The 21,659-nt window shown below is 39.3% G+C and overlaps 1 protein-coding gene across 5 annotated transcripts in view; it reads right to left on the bottom strand.

Annotated features, from left to right (window-relative positions):
- The window catches only part of LOC138736495 (adhesion G protein-coupled receptor B3-like), a 658,849-nt gene that overhangs the window by 422,509 nt on the left and 214,681 nt on the right, over positions 1 to 21,659 (bottom strand). For all 5 annotated transcript variants that reach the window (XM_069886125.1, XM_069886124.1, XM_069886126.1 and 2 more), the window contains exons 9-11: positions 18,199 to 18,393; positions 15,957 to 16,025; positions 12,437 to 12,545 (exon numbers count right to left, since the gene is read on the bottom strand). In XM_069886125.1, the coding sequence (XP_069742226.1) occupies positions 12,437 to 12,545; positions 15,957 to 16,025; positions 18,199 to 18,393 (373 nt within the window). The remainder of the gene's footprint in view (positions 1 to 12,436; positions 12,546 to 15,956; positions 16,026 to 18,198; positions 18,394 to 21,659) is intronic.

The raw sequence follows: 21,659 nt of genomic DNA, 5'->3' as shown, positions 1-21,659 counted from the left end.
GTGATGCACTGATTGAATGCCAGCATCAATGATGTGAACTGTTACAAGGGCCCAGGGGACAGCTAATTACACAACCACTTTCAGCTGTACCTGTCGTCAGACCTCCTCTTATTTTTTTTAGAAACTTTGATTCTGGACCTGATTTAATATCTAGACCATTCTGGGGTGTTGTCTATTTTGACCCACACCACTCTGGTCAGCAGATGGCATTCCCACCATTTAGAGTGATTCCTGTGGGTTGAAACATTCTCCCATCAACTAAATAAAGTGGTTGATTCAAGTTTGGCACCACTCTTCGCCCTTACAAACATTAATCATCAGAATTGACAAGACCATCTACTTGCAGAATAGATGGTTCCTGGTGAAAATTGTTTGATATCCAATTTTAGGCAGCTGCATCTGAAAACTGGAATCCTAAAGTTCTGTTTTGACAGGACATGCATAAAGGTGGAGCCTCAGTGTATCATATCAAGTTGTAGAGTTGTACAGCATGGAAACAGGTCTTTCATCCTGACCAAGTGTCTTAAGTGTCAAGTTCCTTTGCCTGAATATTCTTAAACCTTTCCTGTTCATGTACATGTCCAAATGTCTTCCTAAAAAAGTTGTAATTGTTCCCACCTTTACCACTTCCTCTGTCATCAGCTCGTTCCAGAAAAGTTTCCCCTCAGGTCCCTTTGTAAACTTTCCCCTCTCACCTTAAATTTATCCCCTCTGACTTTAGATTCCCCTCCCTGGGGAAAAGATGGTGACTCTTCATCTTTTCTATGCCCCTCATAAGTTTATAAACATATCTAAGGTCACCACTCAGCCTCTACACTCCAGGGAAAAAAAATCTATTTCACTCATCCTCATAACTCAAGCTCTCCAGTCTCAGCACAAACTTGTGAGTGGTTTTTTGCATCCTTTCTAGTTTAATGCCATCCTTCCTAAAGCAGGGTGACAAGAACTGATGCTCAAAATGTAGCCATACCAATTTATTTTATAACGCTGTGAGACATGTGTTCTTATGAAGGTAAGCAAGCCAAACATCATCTTCACCATCCTGTCTACCTGCATGGCTCTTTTATATCTGTTTTTTTTTCTGTTCAGTAACACCCTCCAGTGCCCAGCCTCTCATTGTGTATTTCCTGCCCTGGGTTAACTTCTGCAAAGGCATCTTTTTGCATGTATCCATTTAACCGCTACTGAATTTGATCTCCCTGAGACAAATATTTTCCCCCAGGACCAACATGCGGTGTAGACAGTACAGTTAGTGCAATGCTATTACAGCGCCAGTGACCCAGGTTCAAATCCGGCACTGTCTGTAAGGAGTTTGTATGTTCTCCACGTATCTGTGTGAGTTTCCTCCGGGTGCTCTGGAATCACCTAAAAAAAATATATGGGGGTTGGAGATCAATTGGGGGTGTAATTAGGTGACATGGGTTTGAGGGCTAGAAGGGCCTGTTAAATTTAAATTTAAAATTTTATATGATGAAAATAATAAGACTTTATTGTCATATATCTTAGTACAATGTACAGACGTCCTGAAATTCTTACTTGCTGCAGCCACAAGGCTCATGGGATACACTAACTACAAGAGAAAAAAAATAAATTCATACGGGACCATATTCAAAATTTTTTGAAGATAAATGTGGGTTCAGTTGACTCTAAATTTGTTTTGTGGGATGCTTGGAAAGCTTATTTATGGGACAAATTATTAGTTATACCGCTAGAGTTAAGAAGCAACAAATGGCTGAAGTTGACAAGTTGGAGAAGGAGATAGAGGTTTTGGAGAAAGATTTGCAACGTGGTTCAACGGAGGATAAAAAGTACAATCGGTAAATCTAAAATTGCAGTATAATTCGTTACAAAAAATAAATTTGAAATGCTTTTACAGAGGACTAAGTAGTGGTATTATGAGTTAGGGGAGAGAGTGCATAAAGTCTTAGCATGGCAGTTAAAAACAGAGCAAGCATCTAGGACAATAAATGCTATCAGTCTAAAATTACTTTTAAACCTCAGGAAATTAATGATGAATTTCACAGGTTTTATGATAAATTGTATACATCTGAGGTAGGACAGGATGAGGTTGGATTAGGTTTGACGAATTTTTATCTGGTTTGCCTATTTTAAATGATAAGGATGTTAAGGACTTAGATATTGGCATTAATGGAGGCACTTTGTAATATGCCAAGTGGTGATAATGGGTTTACTTCTGAATTTTATAAGGAGTTTCAAGATTTGTTTCTTCCTTTGTTGATGGATAATTTAGATCAGGCAGTCAATGTTGGTTCCTTACCGGATTTTTTTTCTAAAGCAGTCATTACTGTGATTCCTAAAAAAGATAGGGATCCCTTGAATGTGGGCATATAGACCTATTTTTTTGTTAAATCTGGATTATAATGTTCTGGCGAATAGATTGGCAAAATATTTGCCTGATTTGGTTCATGTGGATCAGGCAGGTTTCATTCAGCAGACAACATAGTAAAATTAATTTCTTTGATTAATATTTCATGACAGCAATCCGACCTACCAATGGTAATTTCTTTGGATACTGAAAAGGCCTTTGATAGAGTTGAGTGGGGGTTTTTGTTTAAGGTCTTGGAAAAGTTTAATTTTGGACCTCTTTTTATTGGTTGGCTTAAGGCTTTATATAAAAACCCCACTGCGAGAGTGGTGACGAATGGTCAGAAATCTTTACCTTTTACATTAACTAGATCAACTAGATAAAGTTTTCCTTTGTCACCAGCTATCTTTGCATTGGTTATTGAACCTTTTGTGCAGATGATTCAGCAAGAGAATGCGATAACAGGTATTAGGGTGAATTCTGATGAATATAAGATAAATTTGTTTGCAAATGATGTGCTGATGTATTTAAGTCATCCTTTGCGCTCTTTGGAGATCTTACATGAATGTTTGTAACAGTATGGAGTGTTATCTGATTGTAAGGTAAATTTGGAGAAGAGTGAAATTATGCCTTTGGCAGAGATAGATTACTTGTCATGTCGACAGATTGTGAAGTTTAGATGGTCTGATCATATTAAATATCTGTGTATTATTATTGATAATAACTATCATCATTTATTTGCATTGAATTATTTACCAGTATTGACTAGAATTAAGGATGATTTGAAAAGGTGGAAAGATTTACCAATAACTTTGGTAGAATCATATTAAGATGAATATTTTTCCTCGAATTCAATACTTGTTTCAATCTATTCTGTGTAAGATACCTTATAAATTCTTTAAGGATATTAATATTAATATTAATTCTTTGATAATAAAATTTTTGTGGAAAGACAAAATGGTGAGAATTTCACTACAAAAATTAACATGGAGGTATGCACTGGGATGTCTACAGTTACCTAATTTTCAATATTATTATGAATCAGCTCAGTTAAAATGTATACATATAATGTTTCAGATGGATAGCCCTTTAGTTTGGCTACTAATGAATGATCTCAGATTGGTGAAAAGAGGATGGAATAATTTATTTATTGATGGAATTTTCAGTTATTACATAGTTATAATTTACTGGTATTGAAACATTTGCTTGAGTTATGGATAAATAAGAATGAGCTTTTAGGTACGGAAGGTAAAATCTCAGCCAAGACACCTTTATTTCAAATTATAATTTTACTATAATAAAATATTAATACAATGTAATTTGTTTGATTGAGAATGTGGGGTACCTTGGATGAAATGATATGATTTAAGTGTAATACATCTTTTGACTTTTGACGCATATCCGTATGTACTTGGTATTTTTCGATGTGAAATTTCAATGTTAATAAAAATATTGAAAAAGATATATAAAAAAGATAGATAATAAATATTCACAGTGGCAGTTAGTCTAAGAAAAAAGGTAGAATTTCAGTGATGGAGACAGGTCCTTTAGTGGTCCCAGAGTAGTTTATGGTTAAGGTTAGAGTGGTATGGGGAATTTCAAGAGCCTGATGTCTGTTGGATTAAAAACTATTATTGAACCTTGAGATGCTAGGCTTCAGGCTTCTGTGCCTTCTGCCTGAAGGTAGCCATGAGATGAGGTTGTGACCAGGGTCATGAGGGTCCTTTATAATGTTGTCTTCCTTCTGAGACAGTGTTTCACATAGATGTCTTCAGTGGATGGAAGGCTGGTTCCCAGGATGAATCTGGCTAGGTTTTCCACTTCCTGTTGCTTCTGCATTCTTGGGCAATCGAGCTTTTGAATCAGACTGTGATGTATATGTAAGACATCGCTTCATCGCATGAAAATCAACCTTTAATCTCATGTAACATATGGGCAATAAGTATGTTTAAGGCTGCAGAGCAGGATTTGTAAACAAGTAGGAGTTAAGATTTATGGTATAAATGTCAGATTTGTAATTATATTCAACCACCTGCAGTTTTCTTGCACTAAAATTGTAACTTTTGCGATTGTATTAAAAGAATATAAAAATAGTACTGTGTACACAACAAGTTGGTAGAGGAAACACTGAGAGATAGAAAACAGGTGCAGGAGAAGGCCATTCAGTTCTTCAGGCCCGCCCTACCATGCAAAAAAGATCACGGCCAATCATACGGTTTCAATTCCTGATTCATTCTTTCTTCACAAATCCCTTGATCCCTTTTGATAGTTGAGCCACATCCACTAATGAACTGGCCTCAACAATGTCCTATTGTTGGGAGTTCCACAAGTTTACAACTCTCTGAGTGAAAGTATTTCTCCTCATGAGAGTGAAACACAAAAGTCTGCAGATGTTGTGATTGTAGTAAAAGCACAGAAATGCTGGAGGAACTCAGCAGGTCTCGCAGCATCCTTAGGAGGACGTTTCGGGTCTGGACCCTTCCTCAAGGTATGAGCAAAAAACAGACTTAATAGATAGATGAAAAGAGAAGAAATGCTATGATAAGAGGACAGGAGAGAGGAAAGGTAAGATTTGATTGGGGGAGGGGTTTTGTTTTTGGCTCTGTGAAAAGAGAGAGGGAAAAAGGAAGACTGAATGAGACAGAGCTAGAGGAAAGGAGACACAGGGAATGATCGGTTGGGGGTTAACAGAAACTGGTTGGAGGGTCCCAGATGGAATATTAGGTGCAGTTCCTCCAATTTGCGGGTGGTCTCAGTCTTGCACTGCATGAGACCATGGACAGACATGTTGGCAAGGGAATGGGGTGGAGAATTGAAATGGATGGCCACTGGGAGATCCCTATTGTGGCAGAGTTGAGTTGCTCAATGAAACCTTATTCCAGTCTGTGTCCAGTCTCTCTGATGTAGAGACCACAACGGGAACGCTGGTGACCCAGCTATGCATATTCACAAGTGAAGTATTGCTTCACTTGGAAGGATTGTTTGGGGCCCTAAATGGTGTGAGAGAGAAGGTGCAGGTGCAAGTGGAGCATCTCCTGCAGTTGCAGGGGTAGGAGCCAAGCAGATGATTGGTTACTTTATGGGACCTTAAATTTCTCCTCAACTCAGCCCTTCGATTGTGACATTGGGAACATTCTACCTGGATCTAAACTGTCTCGTCCTGACAGAATTTTATGTGTGTATCAATGAGATCCCCTCATTCTTCTAAATTCCAATGAGTACAAACTCTGGTCGATCCAGTCTTTTCTCATACATCAATCCTGTCATCCCACAGGATCTGTTTAGTGAGCCTTCACTACACCCCCTCAATAGCAAGAATAAAGGTAAGAAATGTGGTAAGGGTACATCAAGGAAGAAAAATAAAAGGAAAAGAAGAAAGGAAAGAAAGTACATTCACATTCTGCACACCAATGAAAATGCTTTGAAAATTGCATTAGTTACAATGAAGGAAGCTGCAGCAAGTTTGTTCTTAACGAGCTCTCATATATTCTGTGAAAATAACTATGAAAGTATTAATAATGTTGTCTCAGAGAATGAGTAAATTCTCATGTTCTTCTAAAATTGTGCCCCAGGTTCTTTAGCAGCCATCAGAGAGAGCAGAGGGCTGATTAATTTAAAGACTCACCCAGAAGCACATCTCTTGACAAGGCAACACTTCCATTTTTGACACCAGCGCCAAGGAACAAAGCTCCAGATGGAAATTTTCCAATTAGAGCTGTGAGGCCATGAACACTACCGCACAGAAGCAGACCATTCAGCCCATCTAGTCCTTGCTAGACTATTTTCCACCTCATCCCGTGGCTCTCCATACCCTATCTAAATTTCTCTTAAATGTTAAAATCAACCCACATCCACCTCCTCCACTGGCAGCTTGTTCCATATTCTCACCACCCTCTTGAATGAAGAAGTTACCCCCTCCGGTGTTCCCCTTAAACATTTCACCTTTCATCCTTAACTCATGTCCTCCCTTTCTTATCTCACCCAACCTCAATGGAAAAAAAAGTCTTTAACCTTTCTATGCCCCTCATAATTTTGCACACCTTTATCAAATCTCCCCTCATTCTCTCATGCTTCAGGGCATAAAGTCTGTTTCACTAGAATGTAACCTTTTGATGGCTCACCGTTCCCTAAACTGTTCATCAGCTGATTAATGTGTGATATAATATGTGTTCCACTCCCTGAACCCTGAAAGACTCATCAATCTACTGTATGAGATACCTTTCGAATCTCTAATTTCTGAACACCTGATCAATAGACATTAGGCAAACAAGAAAGATTGAACAGGTAAGCCAGCAATGAATGATCCTTCAGCAGATCAGCATTGAGGTCTTTGTGAGGCTAGGCCATTCTGTGGCAGCATTATTTTCCAGCACCCTCATCCAACTTTGACAAAGAGTTCATGGTTAAAAAAGAATGAGAAGACAGCTTCCTGATACCAGGTGTGGTTCAGTTGGTGGCGCTCAACTTCAAATTCAACTCCAGAAACTTGTACACAGAAACACAAGAAGTGCTAACTGACGGTAATACTACTCATAATAATATTAATAATTAACAGTAATGCTGACCAATAATTATTACATCCAAAGCAAGACATTAAATTAATCTCCATCTGTTCTTTCAGGTGATTGATACTAGTTCAATGAAGAACAGGGGAGTTCTTCTGCATATTCTGAACAATATTCTGGAGAGTCCAGATAGTTTTCTTTGATTCCACGAGATAGTCAGTCCTGTTTCTTTTTGGACTTGGGAGCAACAGGTGGGTTGCATGTGGGAAAGCGATGACTGTAATTGCTTTTAATTTTGCAGGGGGTGCCCAGCAGAAATATTTGTGACTTCATATCTCCATAATTTGATCCATTTCTTTTCTCTGAGAGGCAAAAGAGATTGCCTGCTCCTGTTCCCAAAGCTCAGGGATGATAAGTTTTCACAATCTTATGTCTATATCTCTTTTATATCCTCTTGCCCCAACACACAGTGGAATCCTTGAGCTCTCCATTTCATGCCTCTTACACATTCCCAGTTTTATTTGTTTTCTCATTGATAGCAGCACCACGGAGCGGGTCCAGCATCCTTCTTCATAGCTTGTGCTAATGGGGGCAGGGGTACAGAAAATGTGCCGAACCTCAAAAAGAGACATGAAATCAAAAAGAGCCACATGGTCTATCCAGCTACTTCGACTTGAGTCACATGAACCATTTCATGGAGGACATTTCCCACCTATTCAATTGGCTGAGTGCACCAGGAAGATGAATATTAAGTTCCTATTTCTCACCTTATTTGAGATGGGACTTCGAACTATAGACCATTCCAGCGCAGAAACAGGCCCTTTGGCCCTTCTAATCTATGCCATACTATTAGTCATTCATTCTTCATTATTACCTCTACATCATGCGCAAAGATACATCTGTGGCTCCGTGTCTTTATTCACTTAACTCAAGTTGTTTCGGTACCTTTACTTTCTGACCATATTAGCCTGCTTTACATTTTCTTCCCACCTTTTTCACTACAAGTTATCTGCCTCTCATAATTTTCCATGCATCTTGATTTGTGTACTGATGGTTCTTTTTAGTTACATTCATATCACTCCTCAGAACATTCCTCACTGCTAAGTCATTTAAGGTGTACCCCATCCATTTCAGTTATCCTCTCCAAAGCATGGGTGGCGTGGTTAGTGCAGTGATTCGTGCAACGTTATCACAGCGCCAGTGACCCGAGTTTGAATCCCTTGCCATCTGTAAGGAGTTTGTATGTTCTCCCCATGTCTGCGTGGGTTTTCCCCGGGTGCTCCAGTTTCCCCACACCCTACAAAACGTTGGTTAATTTGGGTGTAATTGGGCGGCACGCATTTAAGTGAATGGAATCAGCTTCTACCATGCTCGAAGTAAAATTAAAACTGTTCTTAGTGCTCCTCAGATTTGAAGGCTAACATGCCTTGCTTGCATTTATTATCATGTGGCTCTGGCAGTAACTCACAGATTATCACCAATGAACTCTTCTTCTCTAATTTCTTCACAGTTTCTGAACCTGTGTATTGTCAAAACAACTTCTGTCTACACAGTACTTATTTTTGTTCTTCAGTGCCCTTTACACCTTGAAGATTCTGCATTATCCAGCTGGCATTCTTACCTACCCATTTAGCTAAGCTTTTTCCATCTTCTTGCTCTCTATATCATAGATTCATCGAAAAGAAGTGCAGAAGTAGGCCATTTGGCCTTTTGCATCCACACCACCATTCAAAACGATCATGGCTGATCATGTGGCTTCAGTACCCTATTCCTGCTTTCTCTCCATGCCTTTGATCCCTTTACCCATAAGGGTCACACCCCATGCCCCTTTGAATACATCTAATGAATTGGCTTTTATTTAGATTTGTGATAGTCAACATAGCTTTGTGCATGGAAGGACGTGTTTAACCAATCTTTTAGAGTTTTTTCAAGAAGGTTATCAGGACATTTAATGAAGTTGTGGATATTGCCTCCATGGATGAGAGTAAGGCCTTTGACAAGGTTAGTCAGGGAGGTTCAATCACTCGATATTCATGATGAAGTAGTAATTTGGATTAGACATTGCTTTATAGGATAAGATTTTGAATGGTGGTGTGGATGCAAAAGGCTAAATGGCCTACTTCTGCACTTTTTTTGATGAATCTATGATGTAGAGAGCAGGAAGTTGGGAAAAGCTTGGCTAAATGGGTAGGTAAGAAATGGGTAGGTGACAGAAGGTCAGTGATCAGTGGTGTGGCTCAAGGATTGGTGCTGGGTCCACTGTTGCTTGTCATCTATGTCAATGATCTGGATGATAACTGGATCAATAAAATTGCAAATGACATAAACAATGGAGGTGTAGTGGATAGTGAGAGAGCTTCAAAAGCTTGAGACATCTGGACCTGCTGGAAAAATGGGCTGCAAAATGGCAGATGGAATTTAATGCAGACAAATGTGAGGTGTTGCACTTTGGAATGTATGTTCTCCCCATGGTAGGACATATACTGTAAATGGTAGGGCCCTGAGGAATAGAGGGATCTGGGAATATAGATACATAATTCCCTCAAAGTGCTGTCATAGGTAGATAGGGTTGAAAAGAAACCTTTTGGTACCTTGACCTTAAATCAAAGCTGTGAGCACAGGAGTTGGGATGTTATGGTCAAGTTGTACAAGGCATTGGTGAGGCCAAAATTGGTGTGTTATGTGCAGTTTTGGTCACCTAACTACAGGAAGAATATCAATAACATTGAAATAGTGCAGATGAGATTTTCAAGAATGTTGCCAGGGCTTGAAGAACTGAGATATAGGGAAAGGTTAAACAGGTTAGGACTTTAATCCCTGGAGCGCAGAAGAATAAGGGGAGATTTGATAGAGGAATACAAAATCATGATGGGTATAGATAGAATAAATGCGAGCAAGTTTTTTTCACTGAGGTTAGGTGAGATTAAAAACTAGAGGACATGGGTTAAGGGTGAAAGGGGAAATGTTTAAAGGGAACATTATGGGGAACTTCTTCACTTAGAGAGTGGTAGGAGTATGGAATGGAGCTGCCAGATGAATCGGGCTCAATTTTGACATCTAAGAAATATTTGGATAGGTACATCGACAGGAGGGGTAAGGAGGGATATGGTCAGAGTGCAGGCCAGTGGAACTAGCAAGAAAAATAGTTCAGCAGAGACTAGAAGGAAACAAAGGTCTGTTTATATTCTGTAGTGTTTTCTGGTTCTATTGTCTGGTCGCAAGTGCCTTAAGTTCACGACACTCACCTCATCTCAGTCCTAAATGGCTTACCCCTTATCCTTAAACTGTGACCCTTTGTTTTGGACTACCCTGATTGGAAACATTCACCCTGCATCTAACCATCCAGCTTGTCTAATCCTGATAGAATTTTACATCTTAATGAGATCCTCTGCCATTTTTAAAAAATTCAAAAGAGTATAACCCTAGTCTATCCAGACCCTTGCATCCCAGGAATCAGTCTGGTAAACCTTTGCTCCACTCCCTTAATCACTAAAATGCCTTTCCTCAGATTAGAAGACCAAAACTATATGCAGTGCCCAAGGTGTGGCCTCACCAAGGCCCTTCACAACTGTTGTAAGACCTCCTGGCTTCTATACAAGTAAAGACGACAGATTTCTTTCTCAAATGAACCAGATGGGTTTTATGGCAATCTCTTCCTTTGTGCTTATTAATTTGGACACTCACTTTCTAATACTTGATTGCTCCAGCTGGCATGAATTCATGTTTCTGGATCAATGATCTTAAAGTCTTAACATGATTGGAGAAACACCTCTGGATTACTTCATCTCCACTTTTGGGTGATAAGCTTTTTAATCCATTGTGATTCGGTTATTCTGCCTGAGTTAGAGATTGGAATGGAAGCAACCAGATTGTAGATGTCCCTGTGCCTCTGAACCCTTGCACTTCGTAAACTGTGTCACAGTACACTGCATGCAGATCAGGAATTTAAATGCAAAGAGAATGAGCCCAATAAAATTCTCCATTTGGAGCTGCTAAATATCTGCGCCCTTTTGGCATTCCAAATGTGGGATGCTTAACATCTGAATTGGATTTCAGAAAACTTATATTCATGATAATAAACTCAAAATCATCTCAAACCGATTGAAAAAGTAGATGTATAACATTTGGAAAATGAGATTGTCCGATTTGGTGTGACAATGCCTGTAATCCAACCCAGAGTGGGTAATAGTTAGATATGAGGGCAAAGAGCAGAAATTCCGATGGAAAAAGAGCATAATCTGGCCCAAGAAAGCTTTCCATTCTAAGTCATTAAGTGTGGTGAACGGTGCTCAAGGTACTGGGGTCATAAAAAGAAGGGCAGAGATAGGGGTTGAAAGACTGTACATTTTTCCACAGGACATCTGTTTAAGGTGAGTGGAGGAAAGTTTTGGGGTGCTGCCAAAGGAAGCATTTTTTTTATATACACAGAATGGTGTGTACTGAAAGTGCATTGCCAGCAGTGATGGGGGAGGCTTGTATAATAAGGACTTTCAAAAATCTCTTAGATAGGCTTATGGATGTCAAAAAAATAAAAGGTTATGGACGTGAGGTAGGGAAGGATTAGACTGACGTGGAGTGGGTTTACATATTTTGGCACAACATGATGGGCTGAAAGGCCTGAACTATGTTCTAAAACTCACAGTTGTGCAGCAATATCTACACCACACTTTAGCTCATACACCACAGGAGGCTGTTTGGCTCATCACTCATGCTGTCTCTTTGAAAACTCTATCTAATTAGCTTCTCTCAAATCTTGTCATTGGCCTTGATTGTTTTCTTTCAAATATATATTTGCTGAACCTTGGAATTGAATCTGCACATCAGTTTGTAGTAATTCAAGACACAAAAAATCTTGTCATCTCCTCCCCACCCCACCCCTGCTTCTCAGGTTGAGTACCTTCAATTCAGATCCTCTGGTTGACCACCTTTCTGCCTATAGTGGAAACAATTTCTCTATACTTATTGCATCAACATCTCTTATAATTTTGAACACATCTATTAACAACTTCTTCTTGCAAGGGATTCTGGTTTCTTCATCACATGATATAAACTTTTCTTGATCCACAAACAGGACTAACATTATTTAATTTCACAACTGCACTGGAGTAAGAAAAGACTGGAAAATAATGTCAGACACAAGAATTGGAGAAATAAAGGAGGCCAGGCCTGCAAAGGTTGGCCTCAAAGCACTATTAACGACTCAAAAGTTGGCATCGTGGTTACCACCAAGCCTTTACAGCAACAGAGATCAGGACCAGACCTTGGTTCGAATCCCTCGCTGTCTGTAAGGTGTTTGTACGTTCTTCCTGTGTTTGCGTGGGTTTTCCCCAGAGGTTCTCAGTTTCCTCCCACTGTTCAAAACTGTACGAGGGTGTAGGTTAATTGAGGGTAAATTGGGCAGAAAGGACGTGGGCTGAAATGACCTGTTACCATGCTATATGTCCAAGTAAAAATTCCTCAGTATTTGTGCAACTTTCCCAAAATGCTTCAAATGAGTGAATGGAAAAAATGCACATCATCGTTTGATGTTATAATGCAATTGCTTTCTGATGGAGAAGAACTCGTCATTAAATGGCAGTCAGAAAACTTTTACAATATCACCCACCTAAATTTCCAGTCATTAAGTAGGAATTATGGAAATCCATCATCCCTTTGCCCACAACATGGATGAAATCTTCAATAACTTGCATTAATTCCACAGAACCAGGATAAACCTGTGGTGGAAAAAAGGGAAACAAAATATGACTTTTGAAATTGGGGTCTTAAGTTCTCAATCAATGAATTATCAGAATTTAAAAAAGAGGCAGGATTGATTTTATAAATATTGCAAACCAATATTTTAAGATTAACATGCTACAGAAAGGAAGACCATTAGATGATCTGGAATTAATTTGGATAAGGCAATCAATCTCAATAACACTGCCTGAGATAAACTTGTTGGAGTATATCTTAGACTGCAGAATGCTAGCCCCCTCCAGCTTTTCAGTTGAAGGTTGATTTAATGTTTTATTTTTCTGTGGTCTTCATACAATTTGCCTGCATTCACTGCTTACATGAGTGATATCACGTTTTCCACCCAACATGTAGAGGATCTGGGAATTCTTCCCTCAATTACAGTGATATCCTTTCAAAAATAGCATTGATCACCTGCTTGACAATATTGACAGAGCATTCTTACACAGTTGTGAAGTAAATAGACTGGGTGTGTAATTCAATAGACTCTGCTGAGTAACAAGATACTCTTTGACTTAAGCAGATATTGGCTGTGAATCTTGTCACAGACTCATACAGTACATAAACAGGTCCACCAGGTACATGCCAACCTTTAACTATTTGGCAGCACATGATCTGTTGCCCTGGTCATTCAAGTGCACATTTGGAGACTTGTGTGTGTATTCCTGCCTCCATCATCCATTCTGGCAGTACATTCTTGATTCCAATTATTCTGAGAGAATTAAATTTTCTTCAGATTAGCACAATGCTTTTACAGATCAGCAACCCAGGTTCAAATCTGGTGCTATCAATAAGGAGTTTGTATGTTCTCCCTGTGTCTGTGTGGGTTTCCTCCTGGTGCTCTGGTTTCCTCCCACCTTCCATAAACATATTAGTGTTTATGGGTGGCTGGAAGGGCCTGTTACCAGGGTTGCCAGATTTGGCATCAGATATAAAAAAAATTATAAATTTTAAAAATTGTAAAAAGCACCCACATAAGCAAAAAGAGCCTAAAAAATCTTTTAAAGCCGCCAAAAACCCACCACTTGGCATTGTCTGCACCAACCGATTCAAGAAAGTGTCAAATATCTGCTGTATGTCTAAATTTAATTTTAAAAATTCACTCTAAATCTCTCAACCCTTTCCCTGAATTTATGCTCACTAATTTTAGACAAATCCGTGATGGAATAGTTTCCTAATATTAACCCTCTCCACATCCCTCATAATTTTATATACCTGCATCAAGTTCCCTCTGAACTCCATTAAAAATATTACCAGCTGATCCAGTCTATCCTCATAAATGAAATGTTGCATCCCAGATGACATCCTAGTAAATCTCCTCCATGGGCTCTTCTGTGCAATCGTGTGACGACCAAGATTATTTAGTACCCCAGTTATAGTCTGACCAATGTTTTGTGAAGTTGTACCCCAACCTCCTTTGTTTTGTATTCTATGCCCTGCCTAATCAAGGCAAGTATTCTGCACGATCTGATCACCATTCTAACCTTCCTGTGCTGCCACCTTCAGGAATCTGAGGACTTGTGCAGCAAACTACCTTTGTTCCTCAACACTCCCTGACTGGGCTTTGAGTTCATGGTCAGTCCCCCCAAACGCGCACCTTCCCATACTTAACTGGATTAATTTCTACTTTCTATTATTATTTCCATTTTGCCATCATCCTGTGGACTAAAAAATACCCTCCTCCCTATGAAAAATACTGGCAATTTTGTGTAATTTGCATAATGACTAAACAGACCTCTGATATTCCTCTCCAAAATTTTAAAGTATACAACAAACAGCAAGGATGTTACACAGATAACGGAGTCAATTGTCATGAGAAGTTTTATTCCACTGATGGATGCATTTTTTTCATTTCAACTATCTTTATTCACCATGTTTAATTATCCAATTTAATTTTCTCCAGATGCCAATTTTTATTGAAATTTTAACCTCTCACTTTTGATGATTCATATCTACTTGTAATATTTTGTAGTTGCTTAAACTATGACAAATTTATGAGTTAAATTAATAATAAATAAATAATAAGGACGGGACGGTAAGCGTGACGGTTAGCGCAATGCTGTTACAGCGCTAGTGACAGTGAATCTGGTGCAGTCTATAATGAGTTTGTACGTTCTTCCTGTATCTGCATGGGATTAATCTGGGTTCCACCCACTGTTCAAATTGTATCGGAGGTGTCGGTCATTTGGGTGTAATTGGGTGGCATGGGCTCGTGGGCTGAAAGGGCCCGTTAATGTGCTGCATGTCTAAATTTAAAAAAAACTAAAACAATAGGGCAATTATACTAATTAAACTCTGCATTGGGATTAAATGGAATTCTGGTGTTACACCTGACTAACCAAATGTTACAGCAGATTGTATCAGTTTTCAGATGGCTACTGAAGTTACTATCATTCTCAATTTGTTCACTGAGCATTTTCCCCTCTTTCCCCATAGCATACCTATTCCCACTCACTGAATTCCTGTTAATCTTAGTTTTTAAAATTTTAAACTTTGACACAGAGCACAGTAACATGAGTGCATGCTGCCCAAATACCCCAATTAACCTACAACCTCTATATATTTTGAAAGGTGGAAGGAAAATGAGCACCCATGCAGACAGTCGGAGAACAATAAAACTCCTTACAAACAGAACCGGATTTGAACTCAGGTCACTGATGCTGCAATAGCTGTGCATTAACTGCTACCCAAACTGTGCCATGCACTCTGGTTCAACTGATTCTATTCCATTTGATATGCCCTGAGTGGCAACTGTAAATAACACCAACTAAGTGCCTGACAACTGGGGTCTCAACAAGCAATCTGGAGATGTCCACACAATTAACAGGAGGGTTCTTTAGCTTAGACAGTCAGAGCAGCATTTACCCTCTCATGTCCAAAGCTCTTTGTGAGAGAGTTCCTCATGTTAGTGGAAAAATGATAATTGGTGTCAATAATCCCACTTGCTTTAGACTGATAAATCAAAGTGCACTCCAAACAAATCATTGCTTAATGTGCATTGCAGGAAGCCTTTTATGCATCCACGTGTCAATTGACTCTTCTCAGTGGTGTAGCTCACATTCCAGTGAGGTCCTGGCAACAGATATATTTCATTTATACACAAAAATCCACAATGCAAGTTGGAACTCTATTTCAATGTTGTTTGCTCTAATGATCTTTGGTGTAAAGAAAATGCAAATGTTTGTGGTAGGAAATCAAATCCTTGCATAAATATTAACATACCTTTTGTCTGACTCCATCCCAGCACCAGGCTTTGGCCAAAACATTGGGAGTTCCCTCTTTAGACCCTCACTCACCCATCTTCAGAATCCTACTCCATACCAGCCTTTTAATTCCATGACCGAAAAAAGATTAATTAGTGAAGATACTTTAACAAAGTAAGGTATTCATACCTGTTGTGCATCTTCCCACTTCTCTCTGTTTTCCTCTTCAAGGAGGTTACTGATGATTTGAAAGAAATTCTGTGGAGACACAACATGATTTACAGAATAACTTGAAATAAATCAAAACTTCTGAAATTATGTTCAAGTTCAAATCTAAAATTTGGGATAATCTTTGATTTTAAACATAATCTTTATCAAAATCCAGTCGATGTGAATTAATAGCTCACAATTCAACTTCTAACATCTCATCTCATCAGATTTTATGTGTAAAAAATTCAGTCATAACAATACAGGCATAACATTCAATAAATCCAAATTATAAACTGCACTTCACATTATTTTGTACATTGGCAAGAAGTAATAATGAAATATTTCATATTTGTCTTCAATAGGAAATTAGTCAAAACATCAAAGATTTAGAGACTGAAATCAGGGGAACCCTTGTCAGAGGGAGTGAAAACCAATGAAATCTCTCCAACTACTCTTGTTTGGGTATATGAATGAATTGGGTATATTAATATTCCACCCTCTCCAAGTCATGAGAATGGGATCATGTGGTGATGATGGTACACACCCCAGTCCTCATCTCACTCAGGAGTCTTAACATTCAGAAGAATAAAAAGGGCAACAAGTTGATGTTCATGGCTGCTTGGAGGCTCTTCTCTGTCCCAGCACCATCACCAATGTCTGTGAATGACCTGGAGGAGTGGCTTAAGAAACAACCTGAAATAATCTCAATTTCCAGTGCCTCCTATTGGGATGCAAACCTGCTGAATCAAAGTTTGGACCATAATTACATGGTCTTGCAATGTCCAAGGATCAACGTGCATTTTCAACCCTGCAAGGGTTGCAACCTTGGGAGTTTACATTTCATCTATGTTCAAGTGGTTTACTTTGAAACAACTTGTCATGATGCAGCTGAAAGAGTTGGTTTCAATCATGTATATCCAGCTTCTGAACCAATCGTATATCTGTAGTGATGCAAAAGCCATGCCATTTTCTTTGTTCATCAGGTTGTAGGAGGCAGCAGCATGGACAAAGAGCCAGTTGGCTACAGTCCACCAATCCAAGCAGTTAGGCAGATGAAATTTCACTCCAATGTGTTCTCTGGGAGTGACTGGCTGATGGGAACTATATTTTATGAGGTGCAATCCCAAGCAAAAAAAGTCAGGTTTTCAGGACAATGCCTGTATTGTTTGCCATTTCCTTTTAGATACTGGTTGACCAGATCTGTTCCTTCATCTTCACTTATGGTTTCCTTTTCTCTCCATTGCACTTCTACACAGTATGCTATTATGGGGAGACATTTCCTTTCACTTTCAACAGGCGGCGTGGATTTGAAATCCAAGAGGGACAGATTGGTTTCCATTTTTGAAGATCAGACATGTATGGAAATAAGAAGGCCATTCTTCCAAGTATGTCCACCCAGGTAGCTGATCAGAAGACCTTTTTCCTTTACTATCTCACCTCTCTCCACAAACCATAACCACAACATCTGCTTCACAAACAACTACTGACCAGTTAGATAATTCTTCCTGTCAGGTGAACTTGCCTTTCCAAAATTCTATTCATTAGAAGGAAAACAATTCAGAAAAAAACCCCAAAAGTAAATGTGCTCTAAAATCTGAATTTTCTCCCTTGTTCCTCGTAACAACGCTGTGGAAATTAATTTTGAATTCCTGGAGATTCCACATCAAGCTTGGAGGATAAAAACTCTGTGGATGGGCCGCCTCGGTGTCACACAGCACGGAAGGAGACTTGGGCCCACCAAACCCATTACACATCACATTTTATTCTTCACACGTTCTCAACTCCCCCCAGATTCGATCCCTCACCTGGACACAAAAGGCATTTACTGTGGGCAATCACCCAACCAATCCTTGGGATGGAGGAGGAAACTCAAATAGCTGGAGGAAACCCACATGAACAAAGGGAGAATGTGCAAACTCCACACAGATGGTGCCAGAGATCTGGGTCACTGGAGCTCTGAGGCAACAGTTCAATTTGCTGCATCACTCCACTAAGTATCAGCAACTCCAGTTTGGAGAGAAGGTTCCTTCTTGCTTCAGGGCATAGCAGCTTCAGGATTGGGTCAAAGATGCAGCTGCTCTATCAACTGAACCCAGTTCTGCCACAGCAGCCTCCTCTCCAACAGACTACTTCCTGATCATGAAGACAATAATCACCACTTTAATTTGCAAAAGTAAAGTTTTAAATAAAATTTCTATGCCAATTAGACTGAGGTATTTACCTGTACATCATCGGATGAAGGTACATAACTTGCTCTTTTAAACGTGTCCGTGACGTTTCGAAGAATTTCAACACAAGCCAAGAGATCCCCACCATAAAAGTTTCTTCTTTGGGTTAAGTCCAACAGGGTTTTGGTTACTTGAGACATCCCCTCACCTGCTAGTGTCCTCTGTCCCTTTGCAAGATGCTCCTTAACCTTAAGGAAGAATATGCATATATTGGGTTTATATTAAAATAGCCTGAAGTCATTCAAGCCCTTCACTCAATGTCTCAAAGTTATTGACTGCTTTCTGGAATGCAGTTCTACAAGGGTCTGTTATACACCAGTTCCTCTAACTGACCATCATTTTTCTTTTAATCCCTCTGACCCTTTCCTATTCATGTACTTGTCCAAATACATTTTAAATGTCATAATTGTACTCCTGGCAGATCAATACATATATTCAATACCCTCTGTGTGAACACAATGCTCCTCAGTTTCCTTTTTTTCCTCTTACCTTAAACCTATGCCCTCTAGTTTTAGACTCACCTACTCTGGAAAAAATATTGAAACTATTCACCTTATCTATTATCCCCTCATGATTTTATAAACCCCTGCATAGTCTCCTTCAACTTCATATCTTCTGGGAATAAAGTCCAAGCTTATCTAGTTTCCACTTGATACTCAGGCCCTCCAGTCCTGATGACATTCTTATGAATCTTTTTTGCACCCTTTCTAGTTTAGACATCCTTCTTATACCTAGGCAACCAGAACTGCATGCAGTATTCCAAAAAAATGCAAGAATCTTCTTCACCACCATGGAAACCTATGTTGCCACTTTCAGGGAATTATGTACCTGTACTCCTCGGTCTCCTTGTTCAGTAACACTCCCAGGGCCCTATCCTTTACTGTGTAAGTCCTATTCTGGTTTCACTTCCCCAAATTCAACACTGCACACATCCAAATTAAACTCCAATAGCAATCCCTGGCCCACTGATTTATTTGTTATAGTCTCACTGATAATCAATTTAGAGACATCATGAAATTTACTAACTATTTTCCCTATTATCATCCACGTTATTAATATAAATGATGAACAACAGAGGACTAACCATCAATCCCTGTGACACACTGCTTGTTTCAGGACTCGAGCCTAAAAAACAACATTCCCACTATCACCCTCTAATTCCTACCACCAAACCAATTGGCTAGCTCACCCAAGATCCAATGGAATCTAACCTTCCAGACCAGCCAATCATGTGGTTCTTTGTCAAAGTTCTTGCTAAAGCCTACGTAGACCAGGGGCTTTCAAACATTTTCTTATCACTTATATACCACCTTAAGTATTCCCTATGCCATAGGTGCTCTGTGATTAGTAAGGGATTGCTTAAAGTGGATGTGGGTGGAAAGAAAAAGTTTGAAAACCACCGTTTTAATCATACCTAATTGACTCGTTATGTGCAATGGTTTCATAACTCAAAAGGAAATGGGCCAATGACAATTTTCATCAAGCAAAATTTTTCAATAACAGTTGAGTCTAGAGCAGTGATTTTCAAACTTCCCTTCCCACCCACATACCACCTTAAGCAATCCCTTCCTAATCACAGAGCATTGATGGCATAGGGAATACTTAAAGTGGTATGTGAGTGTAAAGAAAAAGGTTGAGAACCACTGATATAGATAATGACCACATTCAAATTTGAACTTTAATCTTCCCCACATTTCATACTTGCACGAGCATCAACAGTAAACAATTAGGAACTGAAACTTTATCCAATTATATCTATTTGAACTCAAGAATACTGAAGCGAATTTATTGTCAGAGTAGATATATGACATCACATACTTTTTCCTGCAGCAGGTGAAGCAGAATTACTATATATTAGTGCAAAAAAAAAGTACTCAACGTACACATGTAAGCAAATAAAGTAAACAAAATGACTGTGTAGTGCAGAGAGAAAAAAAATTAATAAACTGCACAAGTCAGAGTCCTTAAATGAGTCCCTGATTGAGTTTGTTGTTGAGGAGTTTGATGGTGGAGGGGTAGCAGCTGTTCCTGAACCTGGCGGAGTGAGTCTTGTGGCACCGAAACTGCTTTCCTGATGGTGCAGCAAGGGCAGAGCATGTGCTGGGTGGTGTGGATTCTTGATGATTGCTGCATCATCTCAGAACCGAGGCAGTTTAGGAGCTAAAGTTGACCATTCAAGCTCCTGAAAGGGTACTTCAATGAGATCACGGCTAATCTGAATTATAACCACATGCTCTTCCTTTACCTCTTCTCGTAATAAAAACCTTTCTACCTTGGTCTGCACAGCTCTGCTTCTCTGATCATCAGGTGCGGATTTGTTCCGGCATGGACTAGTAGGGCCAAACTGGTCTGTTCTGTGCTGTGTCTGGTTATATGGTTATATCAGCATCCTTTCTGAATCTCCATCTCTTTTGTGAGAAGAAGTGCTTGATGACTTCACTCTGAAATAGCCCCAGGTGAGCCCCTTTTCTTATTAAAAATATTCTCTCAGTTTATCAATTTTTCAAAACATTTTGATCAACTCAATCTGATTGTCTCTCAGTCTTACAAACTCAAAAGCTTACAACCCAAGTCGATGCAACCTGAGCCAACATGACTCCTCCAACTCTTATTGTCCGATGGACACAAGCATAGACTGAATCTCAGCTCCAGATGGCTCCTGAGTAAGTCAAAGAATCAACTCATTCTTCTGTTCAGACAGCATTTAATATTTTCATGTACCAGTTAAAGTGAATACAAATATATAAAAGGAAGTGTTCATATAGGAGCAAGTGTAGCATTTCAGAAATGGTCGATATAGTATAGCTCAGAATTGATCTCAGTTTAAAAAGTGCACTATTACACTAGGTGGAAGTTTAGAGTGCAGCAATTAAGTGATCACATTCAAAAATGCGCATCGGCTATAATCTAATTGAAGGGTGCAGAACAAGCTTGAAGGCTGGAATGACCTACTTATGTTCCTGTGAACCTGCACTGCTTTACTTAATTAAATTGCACCGTGCTCCTCCAGGTCTGGCTCCTTGTACTTTCCTAATTTTAATAATTTCAACCATGATGATTTGTCATCAACTTTCTGGCCCTCAGGTCCAGAATTCTCTGTCTAGGTTACCCAGTGATGTTGAATTTGTCTTTGACATGTATATTTTTGGTTGCAATGTAGCGGGGGAGGGATCCAGGCCACCAACAGTGAGATTCCTGTTTCATGGCACTGGAGAAGCACTCATACCCTCATGAGTTTTCTGAAATATTCTATAAACAAGGGTGCACTGAAGGAAGATTTGCAATTACATAGCATCTTGTCCAGAAAATGTTCCATCCCCAAAATAAATATTTTGCCATTCAGGAATGACATGAGAAGAAGGTTCCTCACCCAGAGGTGGTGAATCTTTGGAATTTTTTTCATTAGAAATGAGCTGTCAAATACTGAGTATATTCAAGACAATGTCAATAGTTT

Source organism: Narcine bancroftii, chromosome 6 (assembly GCF_036971445.1).
Source record: "Narcine bancroftii isolate sNarBan1 chromosome 6, sNarBan1.hap1, whole genome shotgun sequence".
Taxonomy (NCBI): domain Eukaryota; kingdom Metazoa; phylum Chordata; class Chondrichthyes; order Torpediniformes; family Narcinidae; genus Narcine; species Narcine bancroftii.
The sequence above is the reverse complement of the archived record's forward strand: the minus strand, read 5'-3'. Positions and strand labels throughout refer to the sequence as shown.